Source organism: Artemia franciscana, chromosome 10 (genome assembly GCF_032884065.1).
Source record: "Artemia franciscana chromosome 10, ASM3288406v1, whole genome shotgun sequence".
Taxonomy (NCBI): domain Eukaryota; kingdom Metazoa; phylum Arthropoda; class Branchiopoda; order Anostraca; family Artemiidae; genus Artemia; species Artemia franciscana.
In genome coordinates, this window is record NC_088872.1 from 42736159 (window position 1) to 42757302 (window position 21144).

The 21144-nt window shown below is 34.5% G+C and overlaps 1 protein-coding gene across 1 annotated transcript in view; it reads left to right on the forward strand.

The window, feature by feature from the left end:
* The window catches only part of LOC136032475 (thioredoxin domain-containing protein 15-like), a 48653-nt gene that overhangs the window by 1074 nt on the left and 26435 nt on the right, over positions 1 to 21144 (forward strand). The window contains exons 2-3 of the mRNA XM_065712788.1: positions 53 to 109; positions 7340 to 7671. Coding sequence (XP_065568860.1) covers positions 53 to 109; positions 7340 to 7671 — 389 coding nt within the window. The remainder of the gene's footprint in view (positions 1 to 52; positions 110 to 7339; positions 7672 to 21144) is intronic.

The following is a 21144-nucleotide window of genomic DNA, read 5'->3' on the forward strand; positions in this document are numbered from 1 at the left end:
TTAGAGCTGTTCCATTAACTTTCTTGGTCCCTCTTTTTTGCTTGTTTAGTAGATTCTGCCTCTGTTCTAATAGCTTGGAATTCTTCAAATTTGGTCCCATTAAATAAAGGTGAAGGATATTGTTCTGATCCTTTACCATACTGTCGAATTGCCTTAACCTCATGCATACATAATCTTTGAGAAAATGATCAAGCTCAGATTTGAATCCCTTATTGATAATCCACTTATTGCTGAAAAAGCAGGTTTTCAGACAGATAGATCCACTCTTGATAACCTAATTCAAATCGAGTGTGATATTAAGAAAGCTTTTACAAGAAAGCAAGTTATATCTGCTGTTTTCTTTGACATAAAGAAAGCTTATGATAGTTTGGACCCCTTTGCAATCCTTAGACAGGTTCATAAATTTAATATTAAAAAAAAATTTTGGAATTGGTGCAGGGTAGTGTTTTTTGAAAGTATCTGTTAAAACGAGGGTTGGATCAGAAAGTTCTGCTGCTAAATTGGTTTCATTAGGTGTTACTCAAGGAGGAGTTTTGAGTCCTCTTCTTTTCAACATAGTGATTAATGATATTATTTTGGCTGATACTGCCTCAATAAAATTTGCCTTATATGCTAAAAATTTGGCGCTTTGGACTGAAGACCCTTCTCCTTAAACTTGTCAACCCAAGCTCCAGGGAGCAAATGATAAACTGTTAATACTGCTTATTAAAAAAATTTCTATCCCAGAAACTACTGGCATGGCTTTTTCTAGGAAAAGTGAACACAGGTAAACTATTTTTTGTAGCGCTAAAGAAGAGAGGTGGTTTTCCTTTTCGAAAATATCCGTTTTTTATCACTCAGTATTTTCGTTGGCCTTATAAAACCCCATTTTTTTTCTCTGAAATTATAGTTTAGGATCAATATAATTCTACCAATTTTTTGTTAATGGCCTAAAAAATTAAATTATGCTGTTTCTCCTTAAAATTATCTCTGTTCTCTGTTGCATTACATTCAATCAGCAATGTAATTTTTAAAATACACTGTCTATTTAAGCTCATGCTACATTTGTTTACCCTAAAACATTAATTCCAACTCAATCATTGCTTTTATAACTAGAATTGCTAGATGCACAAGCTAAGGCGATGTTATTTTGTCTCAAAGCACAATATCTATTATTTGCTTCTGATGTGTTCAATTGTGTGAACAATTGGATTTTATATTTATCATCAAATAATTGCCATAAAAAAATTAAGACTTCGTTATTCGTTTCCTTTATTATTTATAACTATTGCATAACCATTTGTGTGATATTATATTTTCTGACCCTTAAACTATTGAAAACGAATAAAAGATTGACACAAGTTAACTGAACATATTTTATGGTTGTTGCTTACAAATAACTCTCCGTAATAGAGGAGACATCCATAAACAATATGATTATTGAGCCTGCTTGTGACTGAGCTGTTAAGCTAAATGGTTTGAATTTTCTTGATAAAAATTTTCCCTGGTTGCAGGTACTTGCCTAACCAGTTTCAAGTGAATCTGAGTGCTTTATTGCAGAAGTTAGATGGAGCTCGGAAATGCTATACGCGTCTAAAAACTGATCCCCTTGACCCACTGTACTTGCCCAATTAATCTCAAATAGATCTCAGCACTTTTTTGCAACCAATTGGTGAAAAAAATTATATATTTCTGCCGAAAAGATGGTGGTTGGCAGGGCCGATTGGGATTATACCTGCAACTATCCATATTGAAGATTCGTTTCGTGATTCCATTTTAAACAAGATGTAACATGCCTATATTTCTACTGAAAAGCTGTCAGTGGGAAGGGTAAGGATGTAAAAGGGGTCACTGGCCTACTATGGAACTTTGATCACACTGACTGAAAATTTTGCATGCCTATATTTCTACTGAAAAGCTGTCAGTGGGAAGGGTAAGGATGTAAAAGGGGTTACTGGCCTACTATGGAACTTTGATCACACTGATTGAAAATTTTGCATTCTTTTGATTGAAAACAAGTTAAGTTGTCTACTGTTCAGATAACAGGTTGGGGGGGGGGCAAGGGTCCATTTTGTGCCTTTCCCAATGAAGATTGGAAATCCTTGCATGATTCCCTTTCAATATACCAAATTTTTTGTTCAAATGCTGGTGAAGGTGTGTACAGATTGCTGTACAAATTCAGTTGAAATCTAGCTGGCAGGCACTTACAGCCAAGAAGATGTTAATCAAGAACTTTAGACCACTGAACTTTACAACCTAAGTGCAAGGCGCTTCAAAGTTACATGATTTTGGGATTTTTTGTCTCCTGCAGTTAGTGACTTTTAAGTCAGAAATCTAAAGTATGTTGATCATCAGGGGCGAAAGGCTAATAACCACACGGTTTGATCAATGATGAAGAATAATAGAAAATAAAAATATTACTCGCACAACACTTTTGTCGAACAAGCTGTCCGAAGTTTGCTGAACTTTTCACCTTAGGCGTTAAATCTGCCTGTCCTGTTGGAGATACCTGTGGAATGAAAAAGAAGCCGCCTGTTATTCCCGTTGTTTTTTGTTTTTTTTGCTGTCAGTATGTCCTCCCACTGGGGTGGGATTGATGTTGCTGGTTACAAAGACCTATGTGGCAAGTTCGTCGTAATGTGTTTCTGGGTTTGCCTCTGAGGTGTGAACTTATTCATTACTATTGGAATGCTGCATTAAGTAACCGGAGATTATTCATATGTAGTACGTGGCCAAGGTATCGCCGCCTGCGAACTCTTATGACATCTATTATAAGAGGCTGTCTTAAAAGATAACAACGGTCTTAAAGATAATTTTCGTTTTTGCTTTTTATCGTTTGAATTTCTATTTCTATTATCCATTTTCATTTTATATTCTCTTGTAAAAACTGTTTCTTAGGAGCTCTAGCTGTCACCTATTTATTAAACCTGTACGGAGTTTATTAGATAAACAGAATTGAAATCTCATATCGTTTGTTATACTTTTTCTTTTGCATAATTATAATGAAAGATCTTAAGCCAAAATTAGGAAAATAGTTATCTGTGTCACTTTGTCCTATTTTAGGAACACAAAAATCATATTTAAAAAACTCCACATATTTCACTAATAAGTTAAAAAAATTACATTGTAAGAGAATTCAATTCTCTGTAGTTTTGATGTTGTTTTAATGTATTCTAATTGTAAGGTAAAAAGATGCGAAGATATATTAAGGAGTAAGCTATAAAAGCGTTTTGATTTATTACAGGATGTAACCTCAGCATCCTGTAGTTTGGATGTTGAGGTTAGTATGAAATTGGTTACTCTGGTAAATGAATTTTCTTTTTATTTAGTTTCAGGGGATATTTTTACAAGTAGGTGTTCCCCAAAAAACTGCGAAAAAAGACATCAAAAACCTCCCACCCTTCAAAATCTATTAGTTAAATAAAATGTTTTCAATTTATTTTTAAACCCGTATAAAGTGACAGACTCCCTGATGCTAGCCGGCAGATTATTCCAAACAGAAGGTCCCAGAATATGAACCACATATGAGGATCTGACTGTTTTTCTTTTTTCATAGCTTAAAAGTTGTGAATTTCTCTTGAATGGAAAGTTTTTTTACACGTCTCAGAATTCCTAGACCCCTTGCCATTTTCGAACCAATAACACTACAATGCTTTTCCTCACTAATAATATTATCTAAATAAAACTCCAAAAACCCAATTTCAAAAACTTGTTTATTAGGTAAATGTCCAAAAAATATGTTATTATTATCATTAAGTAACCTACTTGTTCTACTAAAGACAATGTAATTTGTTTTAGATGCGTTAACTTTTAGAGAGCTACCAACCGTAAAACTGTCCAAACGTTCAAGTGCTAAATTAGCCTTATGTACAACCTGCACCAAACAACTACCAATTACTGTTATCGCAGTGTCGTCCACGAAAGAGGTCAACGCCTTCTCTCCAACATGTGAAGCCAACGAATCAACATAAATAAGATGAAGCAGAGGTCCCAGCACGGAACCTTGTGGCACTGCACACTTAACACCGAACTCTCTGCTTAATATATCTGATAAAGCAACTTTGATAGTGCGGCCATGCAAGTACGAAGAAAACCACTTTACACAAGTACTACCTAACCCATGCCCGCTTAGTCTACTTAGAAGAGTATTAAAATCAACAGTGTCAAAAGCCTTACGGAAATCTACAAAAACAGTTAAAAGAACCATATTATTTTCAAGCGCAATATCAACAAAACTTAAAAGATGGTGTACTGCATGACTAGTGGAATATTTACTTCTGAAACCAAACTGTCCATCATATAATATTTTCTTCGAATCCAAAAAATCATGCAATCGCTTATAAATAACTTTTTCATAAATTTTACTAAATAAAGGTAAAATGGAAATCGGTTGCCAATTACAGGGGTCCGAGGGGTCCCCACCTTTATGTAAAGGTATGATTTTAGACCGTTTCAGTTCCGACAGGAAATGTCCTGTAACAATTGGCAGATTAATTAAATAAACCAGTACTGGCAAAAGACACACCGACACAAAATTAAAAGCCTTTAGGTTCAATCCCTCTACACCAGAAGAATTGGATTTAAGGCTACAAACAGTTTTTTCAACTTCTTCAGCAGTATATGGTACAAGTTCAAACCCATCCTGCATGCTTAAAGGATGTGTGTTAATATTGACGGTACCACCTCTGGACACTTCATTCTGTATATCACGACCAATCTTCGAAAAATAATCACCCATGTAATTTGCTATTTCCAATTTACCATCAATAATTCTATTATTAGTTTTTACATTGGTTATACTCATATCTATTTTTTCACATCCTATCACTTCACGGACAAATTCCCCAAGTATCTTCTATATTACCTTCCTTACTCTTCAAGCGGTTTAAATAAAACTCATTCTTTGCATTTCTTTTTTATTTATTTACATAATTTCTCAACTCTTTAAACTCATTTAAAATCACTTCAGATGGGTTATCAAGATATTACCAATACAATTTATTTCTTTGGCTTATTAAACTCAAAATTTCATCATTAATCCACGGCCTTCCTGGGTTAGCTTTCTTACGATTAATTTCTTTCAATGGGCAAATTTTCTCAAACACATGGTAAAGGATATCTGAAAAAAAATATTAAAAGCTTTTGAAGCATCATCCTTTTCGCTGCAGACCACCTCCCAATCCAACGAACAAACTTCATTTTCAAATTTAGCCAGATTAACTTCTTTCATGTAATGCCTAAGAATTTTATTTTTTCTTTTGATTTTACAAGATAACTTCTGCAACGAATAAAGAAGCGGTAAATGGTCCGAACCAGACTGGGTTAACACGTCACACGTGCTACCTTCCACCAAAACTTTACTGACGAAAACATTATCAATCAAAGTTGCAGAATGGTCCGTTAATCGGGATGGGATAGAATTTAACAGGAAAAGACCAAATGAAAGCATGATATTAAGGAAATCGAAATTATTGGCTTAAAGATCTAATAAATCAAAGTTAAAGTCACCCATGATTACCATTTTATCAATTTCGAATTTTGCTAGATATTAAGATTTTAAATTCCTCTAGGGAAAAATCCGAGCTAGCACTAGGGGGTCTATACACCGATGAAATAAGAAGTAGATTATTATTACTTGTCACTATTTCAATAGTAAAAGTTTCAATCTTACCTTCAATGCATAAATACAAATCTTCCCTTTGTTTAAATTTTACATCATCCTCCATTATAAATGCTAAACCTCCCCTTCCCATCGCTGACCGGCTCTTGGAAATAAGTGTGTAACCTGAAAAATTAAATAACGAAGCAGGACACTGTTCACTAATAAATGATTCACAAATACCTATCTTGCACCTCACTATCAAGTTTGTTAATTATATCAGCTACATCTTCACGTGAAGTAGGTAAATGACAATTCCAGTGGAGAATCTGGAATCTGGACAGCATAACGGGTGCAGTCACATCATCTACTGCAACATATTTACTAAGCCTTGCAGGTTGTTTATCCAAAAATTCCACCCGGCTACCAACATCATTCGACAAAATATTATCCGACGAAAAACGACTATTTTCTAACCGTAGTAATCGCAAAAACATTCATAAATAAATCATCCTACTTTCTATTAAAGAACTATGACTACGAAAGAATCAAAATACATAAATATAACATTGATACATGTTTTCAGTCAGTAAGACCACTAAGTAGGCTAGTTTCCTTAATTCTGAAAAGGATATGACTTGAGGCAATTGGGTTGGTGGGATTTATAGTATTCCTTGTTCTCATGGGAAGTTTTACATAGGCAGAACTCACCAACAACTTTTTGAAAGATTTATTGAACATCGTAATTCAATAAAAAAAAAATCTAAAATTAAGCAAGCTTCCTGAAACTTTTGTTTCGGCATTGGCTGAGCACAGGTTCTTCAATTCTGATCGTCATATAAAATTTGACGATGCCAGGGCCATTTTTAATGACAGAGGTTATATTCAATGAGCGATGGAAGCTATTTAAATTAAAAACCATATCTTTCCAAATGTTTCAATAAATAGGGACACGAGAAACTTAAAGATTGATCCAATTTATAACATTTTTCTGAACCATTTGTTAACGAGGGTGTTAATATTTTCACACAATCGCCTAGGGATGAGATTAAATACAAGACCAAGGAGAGTTGCGTCGATGGTAGCAAACAATAGGATTGTTTCACAGTAGAATAATTAACTTAATTTCCATTTTATAAAATTTTTATCCAGTTGCTTTGGTGCTTTCATCGAAGTAATTCTATTAGTAACAGTAGCCCAAGTGGTCTGTTACGACAATTGTAGTTTAATATTGATGGTGGTTTTTTATGTTTTTAGTTTATTTTAGCTTCTTAATCTTTGTTTCTTTTACGCTGAAGACGCCTTGTTTTTATATAGGCAAAATATCCGCATCGTTTTGGTTTTGTTTTTTTCGTTATTGGCTGAAGTATCGTTTTGCTTAATTGAGTTTTCTCTCCTTGTTTCTTTGCGTAATTATATAACTGGTGCAGTCTGCCATGATCTCCTACTGAATTTTCGTTGAAGTTTTTATTCTCATGTCTGCATCTTATACCTAGACATATTTGTTAAATAGCTTCTGAATTTCCATCAATGTTCTGTGTTTTATATTTGTGTGTCCAATTTCCATAAAGCTCCTTCAACTAATGAAACTAACTACCCGTATTTCAAACAAAACAATAGGTTCTCTTTATCCAATTCTGGCGTTTCCCTCTGAACTCATCACTTAGTTTTCATCAAAGTTACAGCTGTTATATTTGTCTTTCAAATTTCTGTGAAGTTTCCACAAATTAAAAAAGTTACTCTCTTGAATCTGCTTTATAGGTTTTCTTTTATGCTGTTTCATAACTTCAGCTCATTCTTCCGAATTTATTACCGACAAAGAAGACGGAGCTGGTGACAATGAACCCACACGTGTTCATGATCAAGTCGAGGATACTTCTGCATCTAAGAGTAATGCCGAACAAACTAAAGTAAATGAAAGTCTTGGAGAAGAAGATAATTTAACTCATGTCATTAATCCAGTTCCTCTGGGGTTTTCTGTCAGTGAACTTACAGATGTGGAAAATGAGACTCAGTCAATCTCGAAGAAAATTGCTTGCAGTAATGAAATTATCGAAAATTGGGATGAAAAATCTGACAGTCCTTTTATCAAGGTAAGAATTACCTGATTTTTATCTAGATTTTGTTGGTACTTCTTCTTCTTTTACAAGTTTTTGGTATATAATCAGCCGGTAAGGGTAAAATTAGAGATGCGCGTTTTACTTATTACAAGAGGCAAGTTGGGGTTTACAGCATAAGAAGAGGCTAGTTAATTCTGGTTATTGCCATAACAAACAAATGAGAATGAATACTCCCAATTTCTGTTGTTATTTTTTCTTGTTTCTGTTGTTTTTGCTCATAGTTCTATCAATGAAAGATCTCGGTCGCTTCCAATACATGCTCTTTAGCCTTTGCATTCTCAATTAATTTTGGTACACCTATATATCTTGAAAAATATGATTGAATGGGATATATTTTGGATTAAAACAGGTTTTTTGCCACCTGTATAGTAAAAATAGAATAAGCATGAAAAGACTATATTCTCTGTGAGATGATCGATTCTTTATTACATTAAATAAAAAAAAACTATTTTTTTTTAGCTGAAAGTAAGGAGCGACATTAAAACTTAAGACGAACAGAAATCACTCCGTATATAAAATGGGTTGTCCCCTCCGCAATCCCTCGCTCTTTACGCTAAAGCTTTTAATTGTTTTAAAAAGTAGAATTGTGGCAAAGAGTCAAACTTTAGCGTAAAGAGTGAGGGATTGCGGAGGGGACAACCCATTTTATATACGGAGTAATTTCTGTTCGTTTTAAGTTTTAATGTCGCTCCTTACTTTCAGCTAAAAAAAAATAGTTTTTTTTTATTTAATTTCTGAACGTTTTTGAATTAATGCATGTTTGGTTTTGTCTCTCCGCACATAAATTATTAAAATGAAATTTGTATATTAATTCTTTTTTGGCTAAATAGCATTCTCTTAGTTTTGATCAGACGATTTTGAGAAATAAGGGGTGGAGAAGGAGGACTAGTTGACCTGCAATTTTTTGGTTGGTTAAAAAGGCAACTAGAACTTTTAATTTTTAACGAACGTTTTTATTAGTAAAAAATATACGTAACTTATAAATTAGCAACTTACGTAACAAACTTTCATAATCTTATATTTTTATTATGTATACAAGGGGGTTTGTATCCTCGTTAATACCTTGCTCTTTACACTAAATCTTAAGTTTTTTCCCAATTCTTTAAGAATGACCCCTGAATCAGAAAGGCCGTAGAATAAATAGTTGAAACTACTAAACATACTTTAGCATAAAGAGCGAGGTATTTATCTCCTCCTAAATACCTGGCTCTTTATGCTAAAGTATTTTTAGAACCCCTCATATGCGTAATAATCTCTGTTCGTTTTAAGTTTCAATGCTACTCCTTCTTTTCATTTGAAAAAACGTTTTCATGTTTATTTTTCATTGTTTTCTTATAGTAATGCTAGAAAATCATGCGCCCTTTCCCTTGAATTTTTCTTCCCCCATGACAGATTCCTCCAAGGAAAGATCCTCCAACATAGCCCCCTCCCCTCAAACCCACCCCCCCCCCCCCCAAACAAAATAAAATCCCCCTGAAAACGTCTGTACACTTCCCAATAACCATTACTATATATAAACACTGGTCAAAGTTCGTAACTTGCAGCCCCTCCCCCAGGGATTGTGGGAGAGTAAATCATCCCCAAATACATAGTTATTATGGTTTTTGACTATGTTGAACAAAATGGCTATCTCAAAATTTTGATCCGTTGACTTTGGGAAAAAAATGAGCATGGGAGGGGGCCTAGATGCCCTCCAATTTTTTGGTCACTTAAAAAGGGCACTAGAACTTTTCATTTCCGTTAGAATGAGCCCTCTTGCGACATTCTAGGACCACTTGGTCGATACGATAACCCCTGGGAAAAAGAAAGAAAAAAAAACAAATAAACACGCACCCGTGACTTGTCTTCTGGCAAAAAATACAAAATTCCACATTTTTGTAGATAGGAGCTTGAAACTTCTACTGTTAGGTTCTCTGATACGCTGAATCTGATGGTGTGATTTTCGTTAAGATTCTATGACTTTTATGGGGTGTTTCCCCCTATTTTCTTAAATAAGGCAAATTTTCTCAGGCTCTTAACTTTTGATGGGTAAGACTAAACTTGATGAAACTTATATATTCAAAATCACCATTAAAATGCAATTCTTTTGATGTAGCTATTGATATCAAAACTCAATTTTTTAGAGTTTTGGTTACTATTGAGCCGGGTCGCTCCTTACTACAGTTCGTTACCACGAACTGTTTGATTATGCTAGTATTATTACAGCTTGGTTCTATTAATACTTGTAATAATTGATTTGATATACATAATATGTATGCTATAAACAGTGGTGGTTCTGGTCTCTCTTGTGCTCGGGGCAAAACCTTGCTTGAATCATTTATAAATCTTATTAGAATCTTGTCTATTGTCGTAACCAAAACAAAAGGATGCACCTTAATTTTTTTTATAATTTTAAAGAAGATTAGAAATAAGGTTTTTAAATTTCTTGCTGAATGTTTTTGTTCAAGGTTTAAAGGTAAAAAGTAAATTAGAATTTCTCTGTGCAGATTAACAAGGTATCTTATTAATTTTGAATTTGAATTGAATTAAACTTTATTAAACAAAAAAAATACACAATTTAATCATTTGACTACTAGCCGTCCAAGAAGAAACAAAGCTCTGAGGACGAACGTCTACAACAATCAATGTCAATAAATTCAACTAAATGACTTTTAAAAAAATGTATATATATAATAATAACAAGCAAAATAAATACCAAAGATCAATCTCTCTCGTCAAAAAAAAGGAAAAAATATGTATTGAGATAAATAAAAATAAACACAGACTATATAAACTATGACTCCTCATCCTACCCTCCCAACAAATCCTTCTTCAATCTTTTCTTAAATTGCTGTAAATGTTCAGCCGCTTTAATATTTGCCGGAAGCGCATTCCAAGCACTCGTTCCCAAATAGTGAATCCTAAATGCTGCCCGAGTGCTCTTCCAATGCTCAATCACAAGATTATCCAAATTTCTAGTAATATACTAATCTAAGCAACTATCACTCTTGTAAAAATGAGAAAAAATATCTGGACATATATAATTTCGACGTTGATATGAAAAAGATGTAGCCTGGTAATCCCTGAGCTGTCCAACATTTGTCACTCTTAACTTTCTATATCACGTCTCTGTATCATTGAAAAACTTTCACATATTCTCTAATAATTGTCACTACTTTATTTTGTAAAATTTGGATGCGTTTATAATTAGAATAGAAATTACAAGCCCATAAAACACAACTATAAAAGATATAAGGACTCCTCTAAGACCTCTAGCCACTTTAGTGGCAACTAAATCGCTGTGCCGTTTCCGAGATAAATTACAATCAACATAAGAACCAAGTTATCACACACAATTTACCTGATTCAAGAGCTATCCACTCAATACAATTTTTTCACCAAGGTTAATCGGTGTTCACACTCTACTATACACCGTAAAATTAGTTTTGCTCACATTTCCTGATAAAAGGCTAAAACTATTGAATGTATGAAGTTGAACCATTATACTATTAACCTTTCCTAATCGACTAGAAAAGTGAGAGCAGTATCATCTGCAAACGAAATAAGGCAAGCACCTGGCAGGTAGAACCTCATCATATCAACATAAATAAGATAAAGCAGTAGACCTAGAACATAACCCTGCGGAACACCATCTTTGATAAAATACTAACTGGAAATAATGTCATTTAATGTAACTGTAACAGATCTTTCAGTTCAAAAACTTTCAACCATCCTTAGATGTAAATCTCTGACGCGCAGCGATTCTAATCTACATAAGATATTAAAACCTATTTTATCAAATGCCTTTCTAAAAGCCAGAAATACAGTAAGAGGAAGTTCACCTTTTTGAAGATGAGTGTTCACTAATCTGACAGGTACTGCACCGAATGGGACGGCAAGGGATTCTTCCTGAATCCAAATTGTGATATAAACAGTAGCACTTTTTTGTCAAAAATCATACAAATGACGGTGCACAATTTTCTCTATTATCTTAGAGTATAATAGAAATATTGAGATAGGTCTCTAGCTTTGTATGTTCGACATCACACCTCCTTTATTAAGTGGGATCACGTTCACTTCGTTTAAGGCGTCCGGGATTGGGCCAGTTTTTCAGTGAGACGTATATCATATAAAGAAAACAGGGTAGAAGGTAAGTCATAACTGCTCTGAATGTAAGAAGATTCAATCCGTCAGTGCCAGCTGAGTCTGATTTAACTGACTTAATCATCTTTTCTAATTCATCATTAGTACATGGCTCAAACTGAAAATTCGGACCCTATCCTCTATATGTCACAAAAGTGCCTTAAATTATGTAGATTTTTGACATATAGGGGAACTTTGGGGCTATATCCTATCCCCTCGAAAAAACTGAGGTATTTTCTATTATTCTGATATATAATGTCCTTTGTTGGGCAATCCGAATAGAAATTTTTGCATGTATGAAGGGGATTGCCCCTCCTCAACACCTCGCTCTTTACGCTAAAGTTTTTTAGTACTTTTAAAAAAGCTTCCTATTGTTCTAATTAAGAATCGGGACAAAATTTAAACTTTAGCGGAAAGAGCGAGGTATAGAGGAGGGTGCAATCCCTTGATTTTTCTCTTGATTGTGAGGTTTTGGGGGCAAACGTTTTAGATAGGACCTTAAAACCACTACAAATTCCCCTTTTTTAAATTGTATATTTGAAATCAGCATAATAAACCGATTCTTTTGATATAGGCTATCTATTGGGATCCAAGCTCTGTTTTTACAGTTTCGGTTACTATTGACCCGGGTCACTCCTTACTTACAGTTTGTTACCACGAAATGTTTGATTATTTATGGTGGTCTTTGACCTATGTGGACTAAAGCATGGTTCATAACGTTGTCTTCAATAATATGAAAATAATCAATGTTGATGGTTAAAATTTATTCCTTAGACAAAAAAAAAAAAAAACGAAAAGACAAACATCAAAAAGAAGAAGAAAAGGAAATCATGACAATCTTCTTTTTACGAGTAAGTATATGAGATTCGATTTCAAATGTCATAGGGAGCTTGTTTTTCGAAGTGGAATCGTTTGTTGCAGCGGCGTCTCAAGATAATTTTTCCTTTTGTACTTTTTCTTCAAGAATTTGAAGTGTGTCCTGTAATATCATGAAAAGAGAAATCACCAATGCAACAGCACAAACACAAAAAAGAGACAGAAGGAGAAAAGGAAGACTGTTTTCCTAAATTAGTGATTAATGTATGTAGGGAAATCATATTAAAAGGTAAATTAAAAATTTAGAATACATGATTTGTTCTTCGATCCTAAAGTAAACACAAAAATAAAACATTTTTATTTCACGTACTCAGTACGTCGAAATAACAAAATGTACTAACAAACTGTTTGAACTCTTTAAAATCAGACTAATAATAAAAATAAAAACGATTAATGAAATAATATAAAAACAAATAAAAATAATAATACAAAAGTTCGACTTCGTCAGCTCCCTTAAACACCAAAATCTACACAGCAAATTTGAGAGCCAAAAGATATTTTTATTCGACTGTCTATTGAAATAAAGAGACGTTTAAGATTTTTTTTGCGAATCAACAAGAGAACATCCAGCTTTCTTCATAAGTGTTTTAAAATTATTTCAAACAGTTCGTGGTAACGAACTGTAGTTACAAGCGACCCGGCTCAATAGTAACCGAAACTCAAAAAAACAGAATTTTCATAACGATAGTTACATCAAAAGAATCGCATTTTAATGCTGATTTTTAATATATAAGTTTCATCAAGTTTAGATTTACCTATCAAAAGTTACGACCCTGAGAAAATTTGCCTTATTTTAGAAAATAGGGGAAAACACCCCTTAAAAAACACAGAATCTTAACGAAAAAACACCATTAGATTTAGCGAATCAGAGAACACTGCGGTAGAAGTTTTAAGCTTCTATCTATAAAAATGTGGAATTTTCTATTTTTTGCCATAAGACAGATCACAGATGCGTGTTTATTTGTTTTTGTTTTTCCCCAGGGGTGACCGTACCAACCCAGTAGTCCTAGAACGTCACGAGAGGGCTCATTCTAACGGAAATTAAAAGTTTTAGTGCCCTTTTTAAGTGACCAACAAATTTGAGGGCACCTAGGCCCCCTCCAACGCTCATTTCTTCCCAAAGTCACCGGATCACAATTCTGAGACAGCCATTTTATTCAGCATAGTCAAAACCCTAAATAACTATGTCTTTGAGGACGAAGTACTCCCCACATTCCCCGTAGGAGGGGCTTCCAGTTGCAAACTTTGACCAGTGTTCATATATTATTGGGAATTAGAATATATTGTTATTGGGAAGTGTACAGAGGCTTTCAGGATGATTTTTTGGTTGGGAGAGGGTGGGTTTCTTTCCATGGAGGAATTTGCCATGGTGGAAGAAAATTTCCATGAAGGGGGCGCTGGATTTTTTACCATTTTTTAAAAAAGGAGCTGCAATACAACTTAAAATGAACAGAAATTATTACACATATGAGGGGTTGACCTCCTCCTAATACCTCGCTCTTCACGCTTAAAATTTTCTTATTAATTTCAACTATTTATTCTACAGCCTTTGCTATTCAGGGATCATTTTTAAGGAATTGGGGCAAAATTTAAGCTTTAGTGTAAAAAGCGAGGTATTGAAGAGGGTGTGAACCCCTTCATATTCGTAATAAAAACAAAAAAATATAGAAGTCCGTTACGTAAGTTAATTCGTAAGTTACGTATATTTTTACTAATAAAAACATCCGTAAAATATCAAAAGTTCTATTTGCCTTTTTAAATAATAAAAAAATTGGAGAGTAACTAGGCCTTCTCCCCCGCTCCTTTTTTTCTTAAAATCTTCCGATGAAAACTATGATAAAGCCATTTATCAAGAAAATAAATAAATATGCAAATTTCATTTTAATTATTCATGTACGGAGAGCCAAAATCAAAACAACTATTAGTTCATAAACTTTCAGAAATTAAATAAAAAAACAAGTTTCTTTAACTTAAAGTAAATAGCGACATTAAAACCCAAAACAATCAGAAATTACTCCGTATATGAAAGGGGCCGTCCCCTCCTCAACGCCCGGGGCGTTGAGAAGGCAACAGCCACCCCCACATACTGAGCAACTTCTAATCGTCTCAAGTTCTAATATCGCTCCTCACCTTCAGCCAAAAAAAAACTTGTTTTTGTTTAATTTTTTATAAAACTTATGGAAAACCTGAAAAAAAAATAGGAAAAAATTATTATCACATAATCTACTAAGAAAACTTACCATATTCAAAGTCCGAAATATTATATATTATGAAATTATTATTATTTTAAAATAAGACTAATAATAAAAATACAAACAATTAATGAAACAAAACTTAAAATTATAGTAAAAATATAACAATTTGTCAGCTCCCTTACACAGCAAAATCTACACAGTAGATATAGGAGCCGAAATATACTTTTATTGGACTATCTAATAATTTACAGAAACGTTTAAGATTTTCTTGCAAAACAACATGCAACATCCAGCTTTTTTCATTATAATTTTAGAATTGATTTATATAAAATCTATGGGAAACCAGAAAAAAATATTAAATGACTACCACATAATCTACCGAAGCAAACTACCATATTCACAGTCGGAATATATTATATATCATCAACATATTATTTTATTATATTTTTAAAAGTAGACAAAAAAATTAATGAAATAAGATTGAAAAAAAATAATAAAAATAATACAAAAATACTAGACTTCGTCAGCTCCCATAAACAACAAAATCTGCACAGCAGGTTTGGGAGCCGAAAGATATTTTTACTGGAGTATCTAATAATTTGAAGAGACGTTTAAGGTTTCCTTGCGAATCACCATGCTACATCCAGCTTTTTTCATTAGAATTTTAGATTTGATGTATATAAAATCTATGGAAAACCAGAAAAAAAATAAATAACTACCACATAATCTAACGAAGCAAATTACAATATTCACAGTCGGAATATATTATATATCATCAATATATTAATTTATTATATTTTTAAAAGTAGACAAGTAATGAAAATAAAAAAAAATTAATGAAGTAAGATTGAAAAAAATAATAAAAATAATAAAAAAATACTAGAATTTGTCAGCTCCCAGAAACAACAAAATCTGCACAGCAGATTTGGGAGCCGAAAGAAGATAGTTGTATCCAAAGTCAATGAGTTCAGGCGTTTATGACGCCGTTTCCGCGTCAAATGATTTTTCAAAACACAATAATTAAAATTATGGAAAAATTGTCAAAAGTACTGCTCTTTACGCTAAAGTTTTTACTGTTTTAAAAGGTAAAGTTGAGAGAAAGAGTCAAACTTTAGCGTAAAGAGCAGGGCGTTGAAGAGGGAATAGCCACTTTCACATACGGGGTAATTTCTGTTCGTTTTAAGTTTTAATGTCGCTCCTTACTTTCAGTTAAATTTTTTTCTTTAATTTAATACATGTTAAGGTGGAGTAGCTCCTTTCTCCTGATCACGCTATGCGATATCTCTACCTTCAAGAAGTTGCATTTGTTATTATGCGCTATCCATGTAAACAGGAGCCAAGAGCTTATATGGCACTTGTGACGAGGCCGGAAGATCCAGGAGATTCTTCTCATCAAGTTTCATTACGATCTTTCCACTCTAAGTGTTTTCCAAGATTACCGGTTTCCCCCTCCAACTCCCCCCACTGTCACCAGATCCGTTCGAGATTTAAAATAAGAGCTCTGAGACACGAGGTCCTTTTAAATATTAAATTTCATTAAGGTCCGATAACCCATTCGTAAGTTAAAAATACCTCATTTTTTCAAATTTTTTAGAATTAACCATACTTCCACTCCCCCCCCCCAGATGGTTCATTCGGGGAAGCTACTATTTCTAATTTAATCTGGTCGGGTCCCTGATATGCCTGCCAACATTCGGCGACCGCTATATTGATCACATATCTAGTTTCGGATCTTCTTCGTGTAAAAATTGGGGTGGTCAAGGAATCGAACCTATCCCGCATTTTAAGCGAAAATCATACCCATAGACCACAAACCATACTTAAGAAGAAGATAGTTCATTCGGGGAAGCTACTATTTCTAATTTAATCTGGTTGGGTCCCTGATATGCCTGCCAACATTCAGCGATCGCTATATTGATCACATATCTAGTTTCGGATCTTCTTTGTGTAAAAATTGGGGTGGTCCAGGAATCGAACCTATCCCGCATTCTAAGCGAAAATCATACCCATAGACCACAAGCCATATTTAAGAAGAAGAATCTTTTCTTTTATCGGCAAATAAAATTCTTCTCAACTATTTTGTTCACTCCCTCCTCTCCAGTTGCTCAAATCGGGGAAGAGACTATTTCTAATTTAATATGGTCTGGTCCCTGATACGCCTGCCAACTTTCATCGTCCTAGCTTGTCCGGAAGTGTCCAAACTAGCAAATCCCCCAAACTCCTCCAAAGAGGGTGTATCTGGTCCGGTTATGTCAATAACATATCTAGGACAAGCGCTTATTCTTTCCACCGAATTCCATCCCGATCTATACACTCTAAGCGTTTTCCCAGATTCGTGGGTTCCCCCTCCAACTCCCCCCAATGTCACCGGATCCGGATGGGATTTAAAGTAAGAGCTCTGAGACACGAAGTCCTTATAAATATCAAAGATCATTAATATCTGATCACCCTTACGTAAGTTAAAAATACCTCATTTGTTTCTAATTTTTCTGAATTAGGTCCCCCTCCACTCCCCAAAACAGAGTCAATCCAATCTGGTTATGTCAATCACGTATCTAGGACTTGTGCTTATTCTTTACACCAAGTATCATCACGATCCCTTCACTCTAAGCGTGCCCAATGACACTGGATCTGGTGGATTCGAAATAAGAGGTCTGATTTACGAGGTCCTTCTAAATGTCAAATTTCATTAAGATCCGATCACTCGTTCGTAAGTTAAAATACCTCATTTTTTCAAATTTTTCCGAATTAACCCCCCCCCCCCAGCTTCCCCAAAGAGAGCGAATTCGTTCCGGTTACGTCAATCACGTATCAAGGACTTGTGCTTTATTTTCTCATCAAGTTTCATCCCGATCTCACCACTCTAAGCCTTTTCCAAGATATCAGGTTTCCCGAAAATAGCGACGAAGACCACACTGCCTTTCCATAACAAACAAATACAAAGTAGAAACAATAGGGAAAATCTTTTCAAGACAGTGGAAATCAGTTCCGTGAATATTTGGCCCTATGTCCAAGGGCCGTCTTCAGCACAATACGAGAACAAGAGAGAAAATATGTATATACAAATAAACTTACATTAATTTGTGAGAATTAAAACTAAATAATGTTATTTAAAACTTTTTTTAAAAACAACCCTAGCATCCTTAATTTTTACTATTGTTTCTACTTTGTATTTTTTTGTCAGATTTCCCCCTCCAACTCCCCCCCATGTCATCGGGCCCGGTCGATATTTAAAATAATAGCTCTGAGAGACAATATCCTTCTAAATATCAAGTTTCATTAAGATCTGATCACCCGTTTGTAAGCTAAAAATATCTTATTTTTTCTAATTTTTCAAAACTAACTGTCCCCCACTCCTCCCCAGATGGTAGAATCCGGGAAGGACTATTTCTACTTTAATCTGGTCTTGTCCCATATATGCTTGCCAAATTTCGTCGTCCTAGCTTAGCTGGAAGTGCCCAAACTAGCAAAACCGGGACCGACAGACCGACAGAAATTATGATCGCCATGTCACTTGCTAAATACCAAGTGCCATAAAAAGCACCACTGGAGTTTGGAATAAATATCATATTGGTGCATGAAAATTCGGTAGAATTTCCTAGGAAATATTTTGAAACAACTCTTTATGTTGTAATCTGCCTCTCTTTCGTTTAGTTTTTCATGTACGGTAAGCCAAATTCGAACCTGCAATACTTGAAAAACATTCAGAAATTAAATATTTTAGACTTGATTTTTTTTTTAAACTGAAAGTAAAAAGTGACAAACTTTAAACGGACAGACGTTATTCCGTATATGAAAGGGACTGTCCCCTCCTAAACGCCTTGCTCTTTACGCTAAAGCTTGACTCTGTCACAACTCCACTCCTTAAAACAATAAAAAAAACTTTGGTTTAAAGAGTGAGGCATTCAGGAGGGGACAGCCCCTTTCGTATACGGAATAATTTTGTTCTTTATGAGTTTTAATGTCGCCAAAACACTTTTTTTATTTAATAGTATTGAAAACGTGTTCTTAATTTTTTTCTTCATTCGGATGGAACTCCTCTTTTCGTCTCACTTTGTGGATGAGTCCTGGTTGTACTTCCCTGAAGCAAGGATGCTAGGACTGTTTTAACAATTTCCAGTTTAATTTTTTTGAGTTTGATATGATATCAAACTGAAAGGCACTCTTACTATCCATTTGATGGTTCTAAGTCGATTGACTATCTCAGAATTTTTGTTCGGTTGTATTCTGGTCCAATTCGGGCTATAATTTAATTTTGCGGCTCAAAACTGCAAAATTGGCACTTCAGTGTGACAAGGTCTCTTGTTACGGAAAATAGTACTAGATCTAAAAATTGTCTTTCTAATGAAGCCCTTCCTGATATTCTATTACTGATGGCTCCGTCCGATACCCAGGGAAGAAAATCTACAAAGAAAAAAGCAAAAAAGCGTGACAAATTTATCGGGAACAATGCAAGAAATCGAGCTTGTGCACAAACGATTCCGAAACCCATGATGTGGTATTTCTTGAACATGCTGAATTTGCTGGGTAACCAAGTTTTTAAATTTTACGTAAGCCGGGATCAAACAGTTGGTGGTTTTGAACTGTAGTAAGGAGCGACGCGGTTCAATAGTAAACGAAACTCTAAAAAACGGAATTTTGATGCTAATAGATACATCAAAAGAATCGAATTTTTATGCTGATTTCAAATATACAAATTTCATCGAATTTAGTCTTTACCGTCAAACGTTACGAGCCTGAGAAAATTTGTCTTATTTTGGAAAATACGGGGAATCACCCCCTAAAAGTCATAGAATCTTAACAAAAACCACACTTTCGCATTCAGCGTATCAGAGAACCCTACTGTAGAAGATTCAAGCTCCTATCTACAAAAAGATGGAATTTTGTATTTTTTGCCAAAAGACCGATCACGGGTGTGTGTTGATTTATTTTTGTTTTTTTGTTGTTTTTTTCCCAGGGGTGATCGTATCGACCCAGCGGTCCTAGAATGCCATGAGAGGGCTCATTCTAACGCAAATTAAAAGTTCTAGTGCCATTTTTTAGAGACCAAAAAAGTGGAGGGCACCTATGCCCCCTCCCATGCTCATTTTTTCCCCAAATCAACGTACCAAAATTTCAAGATAGCCATTTTGTTCGAAGTCCCCGGGAGAGGGGTCGCAAGTTACAAACTTTGATCTTTGTTTACATATAGCCTAGTAGTGGTGGTTGGGAAGTGTACAGACGTTTTCAGGGGGATTGTTTTTGGTTGAGGGGGTTGAGGGAAGGGGTTTACGTTGGAGGATCTTTCCATGAAGGAATTTCTCGTGAGGGAAGAAAATTTCCATGAAGGGGGCACAGGATTTTCTAGTATTATTCAAAACAAAAAACAATGAAAAAATAAATATGAAAAAGTTTTTTCATCTGAAAGTAAGGAGCAAAATTAAAGCTTAAAACGAACAGAAATTATTAAGTATATGAGGGGTTCATCTCCTCCTAAATATATCGCTCTTTACGCTAAAGTATTTTTAGTCATTTCAACTATTTATTCTACGGCCTTTGTGATTTAGGGGTCATACTTATAGAATTGGGATAAAATTTAAGCTTTATTGTAAAGAGTGAGGTATTAACAAGAGTGGAAACCCCCTCATATACTAATAAAAATTTACGAATATAGAAGTTCGTTACGTAAGTTACGCGTAGTTTCCACTAATAAAAATTTCCGAAAAAAATTAAAAATTCTAGTTGCTTCTTAAGTAACCGAAAAATTGGAGGGCAACTAGGCCTCCTCTCCCACCTCTTTTTTCTCAAAATCTTCCGATCAAGACCAAGAGAAAACTATTTAGCCAAAAAAAATAATATACAAATTTCTTTTTAATTATTCTTTGCGGAGAGCCAAAATCAAACTGCAATAATTCACAAACGTTCACAGAAATTAAAAAAAGAAACAAGTTTTTTTTTAACTGAAAGTAAGGAGGGATATTAAAACTTAAAATGAACAGAAATTACTCCGTATATGAAAGGGGCTGTTCCCTCCTCAACGCTCCGCTCTTTTCGCTAAAGTTTTCTACTGTTTTAAAAAGTAGAGTTGAGAGAAAGAGTTAAAGTTTGATAGCGTAAAGAGGGAGGCGTTGTGGAGGGAACAGCCCCTTTCATATACGGTGTAATTTCGGAGTAAGTTTTAATGTTGCTCCTTACTTTCAGTTCAATGTGTTTTTTATTTGTATACTTTTAGATCGCCAGTTTAGAACTTGGCTGTCTGTATGTAGGGGGCACG